General features: G+C 38.8%; 1 protein-coding gene across 1 annotated transcript in view; it reads left to right on the top strand.

Annotated features, from left to right (window-relative positions):
• Nucleotides 1–766: 766 nt before the first annotated feature.
• The window catches only part of LOC139738727 (hexokinase-2-like), a 28,868-nt gene continuing 19,214 nt past the window's right edge, over nt 767–10,420 (top strand). The window contains exon 1 of the mRNA XM_071649364.1: nt 767–874. Coding sequence (XP_071505465.1) covers nt 824–874 — 51 coding nt within the window. The 5' untranslated portion in view covers nt 767–823. The remainder of the gene's footprint in view (nt 875–10,420) is intronic.

Below are 10,420 nucleotides of genomic sequence, written 5' to 3'. Positions count from 1 at the left end.
AGATATTTCCCTTCAGAGCTTACTGGGCACCCGCAGACATGGGGTTTGCTGATTCGAATTGGATGAAAGGTATGGAAGTCTGCACAAAATGTCAATCTGAAGATGACTGTACACCTCACGTCCTTGTGGAGCTGAAAGTCACTTGGTACAGAATCAGCAGGCTATATTTTGCTTGCCATAGACTACCAAAGTGTGATGTCATAACCATTCATCGCCATGGAAACCAGTTTAAAATGACCTCCCCTAGCCCGGTCTGTGAATACCAAAGTTGCTTCATGCTCACACGTGGTTCTTACCCAGGCTATAACAAAAGACTGTAATATCATCACTTTGGCACTCTATGATTGCTGTAGCGCCCTGGGACTCCTTTTTACTTCAATCTCAGCTTGTAGAAGGGAGTCGACGATTTCACATAATTTTCTGAGGGTTGAGACAAATTGATTATGTTTCCATGGAGATTCAAAATTGCAGAGTAGGCTGTAATGAAAATTATATGAGCCAGTCAAAGAAACATGATGTACACAAGTTTTCACACACTGGACCCCAGCACACATACTCACACACTCTCACAGTGTGTACATATTGAACTGTGGATGTGGGTAGTTCAGGGGATGTATCATGGTTAAAGGGAAATTCTAAAACCCATTTCTTTTCATTTTCCTTGTATACTGCTACCTGCTGTACAGTTATTGATATTTTCTGTTTTTGTGTGTTAACAAAATCATTGCTTTCAGAAAATGGGAACTTCCTTGCCCTAGACCTTGGGGGCTCAAACTTCAGAGTTCTCTTGGTCACGATAAACAACGGGAAAAGCGAAACATGCATGGATGTCTATACTATACCAAACGAAGTCATGACCGGACCTGGAGATCAGGTAAATTCAGAGTTCACCCTTCCAGCCCATTGCTGCCATTTTTTTCTTTTTTTTTTTTGTTATTGGTCAAAGTCCACTGATAATTGCATTTAATTCTGCATGCTTCAAAGCTAACTGTGTTGTGTGTCATAGATTAGCGAGTGTGTTATTAAGCAAATAATCAACGTTGGTTAAGGTGATGGGACAAACTACCAGTGTAAAACATGATATATTCGTGGCATGAATTTTTCGCGAATTGGAGCCGACGGCCTTTTTTGCGGCATGAAATTTTCATGAACTGCCACTGGCATTCAATGCATATAGTGCAGTCAAGAACTTTCGCGTGCATTTTAATTTCACGAATCTTGGCACTCGCGAAATTCGCGAAATTAAAATGCACGCGAAAATTCCTTGTTTTACAGTATTACTTCCCAGGCGATCTGGATGTAGCTATCTTTCCGAAGCGCAGCTGAGGAAAGATAGCATACACATTCAGATCGCCGAGGAAGTGATAGTTTGTCTCATTGCCTGAAACTAAAAGTTGATTATTGCTTTATATTATATGACCTATATAGATATCAATGTGTGATTGGTCAAAATGCAGTCACGTGACCATTGTCACAAGGATGAGAAGCGTTATATTTTCATAACATGACGTAAATTACGTACAACCATGAAATATAACAGCGACAACGTTAAACAAATGCGTTATATCAGGAGGGGTGACGTCATCAAAAACCAATTGTTATGATGCGCGCAACATACACAGAGACGCTTTGCACACACACGAATGCAATCGCCGTGACCACAATACACAGCAGCACACTACGTACTGTATTAAAAGCGTTAGCGGTAGTAACACTTCATATTATGCACAGCATACACGCGCTACAAGCGAGAATTGCGAAATTGCAACAGATTTGTTTTTGTCAAACTGTTAGCAGTGTTGTAACTGGAATGGCAGCTTGAGAGAGAAACAAACTGGTGAATGTGTTGGAAGCTATAGTCTATAGAGCCTACTACTCCCGTTAATGTTAGACAGTCGTGACAGGGCCAGAAGGCAAAGGATTTCCCATTCCGTATTACCACCGCCTGAACTGAGTAAGTTTCTTTGACACCGGTTGTTCTATTGTAGCGCTGGACCTGGCCAGACCAGGGCCAGGTCCGTAGTCTAACAGCTACAGTTCATGTACCAGTGACTGCAGACAGAAGAGATTAGGCCCTACATTGTTAGAAAGTTCACATTCTCATACATCACCACAAACACTTTCCTCAACAAGCTTGCTTTAGACCAACAGCCATCTACAATTTTTAAAAAATTAATTTTACAACTGTCATTACAAAATCTAGCTCTAACGTTACCGCTACGTAAATAGGCCCTCGCTACAGGCCTACGTATGATTGAATAGCGACTGTTCTAGGAATGCTCCTGCACGGCTATATGCTACGGAAGAACGAATTGCCGATAGTAGGGCCTACGCGAAAGCCATCATAGTTTAATATGGCTCGGTTTGGCTCGATTGCATACCACTAACAGTGCCGAGCGTTGTAACGCGCGTTCATGAGTTTGACTGTGGGTTTGAAAACGGAGAAGTCGTGTTGCTTTATACAGCAGTTTATTTCTTGTACTGGAAGTCATATAATATAACAGATATTGACTTCTTTCCTTCGGTAGGAATATAACATTTCATTTCCCTTGGAAAGTTATATTTTTGTCTCGAAATACTATATTTTTCCTCAGCGCTACGCGCTTCGGAAAAATATAATAATCCTCGACAAAAATATAACTTCCCGCGAGGATCTCAAATGTTATATTCCACCTCTGATAAGTCAATATCTGTATAATATTCCACATCTAGGGTCCTAGATATTCCCATTTTATTCCACATCTGAAACTGTTTTAGCTGTCTTAGGGTATCCTCAGGGCTTAGGTTACGTAGTTTACTTTAAACGTATGCGCATAAATGACAAAACAACGAATTTGCTCTCTGCCCCGCACGTGGCACCGAAATAAAAGTGCGTTGCACTGTGGTCTATCCCTTGACCCAGGTCAAATGATAGACCACAGTGCAACGCACTTTTATATCGCGCGTACTCAAAATTGTAAGTTTATATCACACATTAGGACTGTGTGGACTAAGAGATCAGAGAAACAAAATGACTATCATCATAGAGTGTAACGAACTTTTCTTCTCGGGTGAGGTGATAGGCAAAACTACGCTTTATCACGTGATCAGCTCTTGACCAATCCTATAGCAAGATTCTTAGTATATGGAATTTAACAAGGAATATAGCATTAGTAACATAGCATAACGTTACATAACATAACATAACATAATCTAACATAACATAACATGTAACATAACACTGTACCTATAAGCACACAACACAGCACCATACCACAAGATACCACCGCAATTCACCACACCCAATGCCATCCACACCACATCCCACCCCACCACACCCCACACCACATCCCACCCAACCTCATCACCCCGCACCACACTACACAGCACTCCACACCACACCCCACACCACATCCTACCCAACCACACCACACTACACAACACTCCATACCACATCCCACCCCACCACGCCACATCCCACCCAACCACATCACCCCAACCACATCACCCCACACCACACTACACAGCACCCCGTACCACCCCACGCCATATCCCACTCCACCACACCACACCACCCCATACCACACTATACAATATCCCATCCCACACCACACTCCACATCACCAAACACAACACATATCTCACACCACTTCCTGCACCCCACCACACATCACACCACTCCTCACCAAACCACACAACTAAATACCGCATGACGTGAGCAGCCTTGTCATCTTTTTCGTCATTATTATCAAATGCTTGAATGTGCCAAGGGCTGATGTTTACTCAAGACTTTACAGATCTGTTACCATTGTTACACTGATGTCATTCATTCTAACTCACCCTTTGGGGTAAAAGCTCATGAACTATATTCAGGTACATGAAAATGAAAATTTAGTCCCTGCCTTTTCTCATAGGTATTCGCTGTGTCGAGGAGCAATATTTGTGCATAATTTCTTCTGCAAACCTTTGCCTATTTGCTCACAACTGCATTACTCAATATTGGTTGGAATGAATTTGCACTGATGTGTACGCTGCTGGTCAATACTTTGACATTTATTCAATCTCCGGCAAACCTAATGCTGAGGACATGCATACTTCACAAGGCAGTCAGGCAGGAACACACACACACACACACACACACACACACACACACACACACACACACACACACACATATACTCACAAGAAAATTTTGTTTTCACCAAAATATATGTGACGGTGCATCACAAAACGAAGAAAAAGTCGCACCACTGATTTTGTGTGAGGATTGAAAAGAGGTGAAATGGATCCACCCAGCCAATATTGAGATTTTTATATTTTCTGAAAGAGCAAGTCTTCTTCTACATCACACTTAAGTTTGGGATCATAATGTGACAAGGAAATTGTTTTTTTTAGCAGTTTTTTCTCGAACAATTTTTGGTAGAATATAGTGCGATGAGTTGTCTCTTTAGAATCCCCTTTTCATTTCTTAAAAACCATGTCCATACTCTTCACTTTCAACTCTACTAACTTTGGAAAGGATGATGCTACTGCTTTGAAAGTTGGCACTTAGCATCTACAGAATGTGTTGATAAAGCATTTCAATTTCAGCTTAATCTGATAATCCCTTCATTTTTGTTGCTACAGTGGCTTACATCCTGTTTTCTGTTCCATTCATCGCACAGCTACCACAGCTTGGTGAAAATTAAGCACTTGAATATAAACTCTGTACTTCAAAGCCTCTTTTCTCAGTTCACACTTTCCGGCATGTGTGCTTTCTTTTAAACATTAGGATAGGTTAAGGGAATCCATTTGAATCGAGTTATACATCATTTTGAAGCTTAAAGTCTGCTCTTTCAGAATCTGCTCTTAACTGAAAATCCATGTCCGATGACTTTTTATTGGTTTTGTGATGCAGGGTCACATATAGTATCAAAGTCAGATTGTGCATGTAATGAAACAGATATACTCCTTACATTATAGCCTTTCTTTCTCCTTTTCTAAAAGATGTTGAGTATCAAATGTCTATGAGCTAGATGAGTGGGTCAGTTATTGTGCTGGTACCTGTGAATTTGTGCGCTTGTAATTTTGCAATTTTACACTGGTTTGCAATATTTTCTTCGATTAAAAGCAGAAGATGATCAGTGTGGACGGTTCTGATACACCTACTTACCATGTTCTACTAAGAGCTGTTCCACTTATTAAAAAAGTGAACAGTCATTATGGAATTTTCTTTCAATATCTAAATAGCCCTGAATAAAACGAATCAAAGTCAAATGAACATGAAAAATGCAATATCAATTATTTCATTAATAATTTATTTCTTAATGTTATCATAATTAGTCCATCTATTTTGCACTAATGTTTGTGGCCTGTATCATGGCATCTCTCTAGTGAGTCCAGAATTCCACAACTTTCATTTATTTTATCCAGGCAGCATTTCTGAATAAATTGGACATTCGTCTTTTTTCTTTTTGATTTGACTTGAACAGTATTTCGTATCAGTCAGTTTGAACAGAATTTTGTCACATCATTTGTTTGTTTGTTTGTTGTTTTTTTTTTATGCCTTCGCCACGAAGTGGTGCTGGAGGCATTATGTTTTCGGGTTGTCCGTCCGTCCTTCTGTCCGTCCGTAATGAATTTTGTGGACAGCGTAACTAAAAAACCTTTTGAAGTATCCTAATGAAACATGTATGTGTATTAGGGGGTGAAGTTGTGCCTATCAACTTTTGGGTGCACATGCTCAAGGTCAAAGGTCAAAAGGTCAAGGTCAAATGCGTACAATTTCTCTATTTCCACCATATGTATGCAATGCCTGAAGATATTTTCTTGAAGCTTAGTGTATACATGTATTACCCAATTAAGATTCTCTGGTGAAAGTTTGGGGTCATGAGGTCAAAGGTCAAAAGGTCAAGTAAAAATATTAAAACTTCACTTTTTTCTCTGTACCTTGGAAATTGTTCAAGGTATCTTCATGGAACATAGTATGCATGTACTGACTGGCAGTGATTATCTTGAGAATATAGGGTTCATGGGGTAAAAGGTCAGGGGTCAAAGGTCAAGGGCAACACTTCAAAATTTTACTATTTCCCTCATAGTTACATGTATGCAATGCCAGCAGGATATTTTTTTTACACTTGGTGTATGCATTTATAACCTAATAGAGATTCTCTGGAAACTTTCTTTTTTTTTCTTCTTTTTTTTTGGCCTCAAAGGTCAAAAGGTCAGCGATCAAGGGAAAGTGCTGAACTAACTTTTTCCTCCATATCTCAGAAGTGGCTCAAGTTATCTTTAAACTTACTACATTTTTATGCATGTTCTGCAGCTGACAGTGATTATCCTATGAATTTTAGGGTCAAAGGCCAGATGAAAATGGTAACAATGTACTTTCCATTACAGAAATTGCACTTTTTCTCCATACCTTGAAAATTACTCAATGCATAAACTTATGAATGGGTCAAAGTCAAGTTCAAGTCCATAAATCCCCCAATACATGCTCTCCTATTCATCCAATTAAACCTAGGTCAAGGAAGGTGAACATTCAACACATTTTTGACAAACTTATTTTGATATTTTGCCTATTTTGTGAAAATGTAATCACACATTGTCCACATGTACTATAGACCTATTAGGAGAATCATGCATTATGGCGGAGGCATACCAGTCGCCTTAGCGACATTTCTAGTTTTTTTCTGTGAGAGTTTTTACTCAATATTGTGTATGCAGAAAGTATTGCACAAGTTGAAAATGCCTTCTTTTCTTTTGTCAATTTTGTAATTTTACCGTGGGCTTTGAGAGACTATAATGCAGAGCAATTTGCACAATTTTGATGATGTCAGTCATTTTCTAACATAACTAACAACACTTTAGCAGTTTTAACAATGATTTCAGCTTAAAATGGGAAACATGTGATGCGTTTTCTTTATTGTGTTTACTTTTAATATTGATTTATGGGTTTTTTTCTTGCTTTACAACCCCCAGCCCCAATGAAAAAAAAAAAAAAAATGAAAGTCGTGGTTTTATTTCAACACAATTGAGTGTTTCATGCAGATGCTATTAAATATCATTTTATGGATTATAGCATACTCCATGTATGATACTGCAAATCTCAATGATGAAAAAAAAAAGAAGAAAAGAAGATAATGTAGAAGGGTCATTTCACATTCAAAGTGTGAGGGAAATCATATTGTTGTGCAAAGAGTCATCTTGTTTGCACCTCTTAAAACTGTGACGACCAGATAAAGTTCAGTCAGGGTTTATTCAGTGGGTTCAGTCTTCCAGCCATTGTCGAGTCACCAGACGGACCAGTTCACTGGCCTGATCAAGGGAGAAGGCTAGAGACAAAGTTCACATTTAACACTGAGCGCGGGAGGCCTCTCAAATCTATGATTCTAAGTCTGCCTTTGTTCTTCATTTTACGACATGCCACTCTGTTGGCCCGCAACATGCAAAGGCTGAAAATTTTACATTCATTCCTCCGTTGATGCCTTTTGATAATGTGTGCAAGTGTTTGTCCTTTGTAAATCATGTCCAACGTAAAATTTCAAAAGATATTTGTTTGATACAAATATTCTGAATTGATGGAGTAAACATTGTGTGGGCATTATGTGCATAATTCATTTCCTGTTGATGTTTGAGTGAAAGTTGGCTGATGCAGCAATGATCTTATAACTTAAGCCAGCTAAAAAGCAATCTTGAGGTATGTGTAGTGTGTTCTATCATACTGTTGATGATACACTGTATACAATGATTGCAAATATATGAATTTACTGATTAATGAATTCATTTCATGAACATGATTTTTTTATCAAAAAAAAAAATCACTCAAAATAAAAGTCATGGTATATGCATTGAAGAATATACAGCAATGGAATGTAGTTTTTATTACAGTGAATAAACCACAGGTCACAAATATACACAGTGAATACTGTACGAGCTGAAATTTTCGCAGTGGTTTCTTTTTCGTGAATTTAGCGAATCGCCTTTGAACCACTAAAATAACAACGCGCTAATAAGTAAGTTCAGTTAGACCCTCGCAACTGCAAAATTAACAACACGCAAAAATGTCCTCCAAGTAGCAATTTGCAAAAATATCTGTACGCAAAAATTTCAGCTCGTACAGTACATATTCCTTCTTTTGCATGATTTATCCTGGAGTGCATGGACAAAATCAGTTTGCTCTAAACTTTACATTTAATCTTAACAAATCAGTATAATATACTGTTTTTTGGCTAATTTTTGTCATGATTCACAAATTCACTGTGGATCAACTGGCAGAGTAAAGTAAATACTAATATGCTGTACACAGTGCTTTGACGATGACTGGGGTTACTACGTGTAGGGGCCAAAATGACACCAGACCTGCATGGTTGGTATGAGTGATTATGGCATGGACCTGGCACACACGGTCAAATTCCAGGCGTGATCTTGGTATTCTTATTTGCACAGCTATGCAGCCCGTCAGGGTATTAACCCCATATCATATTTGGCATTATCGTAGAAATGCTGATATTTTGGGGGCTATCTCCGTTTCATCTGTTAGCATATTGATTATTAAAAGTCGGTGAATCTCTGCCTGACCCACCCTGTCTGGTTTCTCTGTTAAAAATTGTCAGAAGTGAAGTCAATGTCCTGATGTTCCAGATTCTCTCTCAAAAATTATCTGAAGTAAAGTCAGTGTCCTGGTGTTCCAGATTCCACTGTTTGAGCTTTAAAGGAAACAATCAGGCAGAAGTATGTGACAAAGGAATCTGATCTTAAAGGGACTGTACAGTACTGGTTGAGGTGGGTATTCATGTTTTGAACATTCCTAAGTGAGATAATGAGAAACCTCCCTGAAATATGAAAGAGCATGTAATTTTAAGAAGGATTCAATGTTTATTTGATGAAAATTGGTTTTCAAATGGCTGAGATATCCAAAAAAAGTGATAATAATGAAAGGCGACAGGCCACGCCTTCTATTAGGATCTCTTTGCTTCACCTTGTTTTTGGATATCTCAGCCATTTCAAATCCGATTTTCATCAAATAAACTTTTGACACCCCTTAGAATTGCATGCTCTTTGACATCTCATAGAGTGGTTTCTGAATTTCTCACAAAATGTTAAAAGTTAAATCCTCACCTCAACCAGAACTGTACTCACCCTTTAATGCTGTGTTCATATACAATGATCATACACTAGCTAAAGAATGTGTGAATTTGCTGCACAGTCATAATCATTTCTAGTTTGTTTGTTTTCTTTTATACTTGACATGTTTAACCGTGTGGATGATGTATTGACAATGACCACAAGAATGTGCATCATGACTGTACATTTGTCACATGCAACCCCACATCAGAGAGGTGGGAACCCACCTCGCTGCTCACATTACTTTCTGAGCACATCAGAACAAAGAAAGTCACTCATACCTGTAAAGAATTCAAGGGAACTAAATGTTAATGTTTAAACTTTAAATTTGCTTCTCCAAAATCTGTTGAAGGAAGGCGAGATAATTTTGTGACAATTTCCAGTTTTATGAAGGGTTACCAGAAATGCCCATGGTTTTACAATGCCATACACAGTGTCAAAAGAGAAATAAAATGTGGAATCTGTGCCTCCAAAGGTAGTGTCGACAAAATCAGCTCACAGCTGGTACAAACCTGTGTCCCTTGATATACCAGGTTCATTGCTTGAGCTGATGATAAGGGTGAAGAGTTGGCCTGGTTGGCTGCATTGTCCTGACAAACAGGGGGCATCTCCTGTGCTAAGAACATATTTTGATGACTTGGGCAAGCACACCTCCTTGAGGAGTTGCCCTTTACACCTACAGAGCACATGTGGGAACCGTTTTTCCTTGCTTGATTGTCATCCAGAACCAGTGGAAGCACTTCTGATTATCGTCCTGCTATAGGGCTCACTCCCGTAAATACAATGGAATGTCCCAGACCCCTTCACAAATTGGTACCAAAGATACCAAAATAAATGAGGAAAAAAATTTATTGAAAATCAATGATGTAGTTTGGCAAAAAACTAAATAGCTGTAGATATTGAGTATGAATTCCTCTACAAACTGCATTTTGGTTGGAAGATGAAAGCTTTTCTGATGGAATTTGAGGGGACTATATTTCATTGGGTACGTGTACGGAAAATAAGTGATTTTTTGAGTGACAAGAACTCGTAGTCTGGCTTTGCGGACCCCTTGACAGAATTTGAGCCAAAGAATCCACCCTGAAAATTTGATGGATGAAAGGGTATATCTCACTTATCCAGGTTAGTGAAGCTGTAACACCTCATTTCTCCCAGCTATTTTACAGAATTTTTTGAAATTTGATTTTTAACACACATCCCTAGATGGGGAAATATTTATGGGTGTGAGCCCTATAGTGATGATTCAGAGGCAGCCATAATAGCAGCCATAATGGTAGCCATAATGACTGCAGGTCAATTCCACGGAGAGGTTGCATTTTATGAAAATCAAACTATT

Source organism: Diadema antillarum, unplaced genomic scaffold (genome assembly GCF_040938485.1).
Source record: "Diadema antillarum isolate AM-2024a unplaced genomic scaffold, OU_Dant_1.0 seq00000766_RagTag, whole genome shotgun sequence".
NCBI classification, from domain to species: domain Eukaryota; kingdom Metazoa; phylum Echinodermata; class Echinoidea; order Diadematoida; family Diadematidae; genus Diadema; species Diadema antillarum.
Note: the sequence above shows the minus strand (reverse complement) of the source record. Positions and strands in the feature narration are given on the sequence as shown.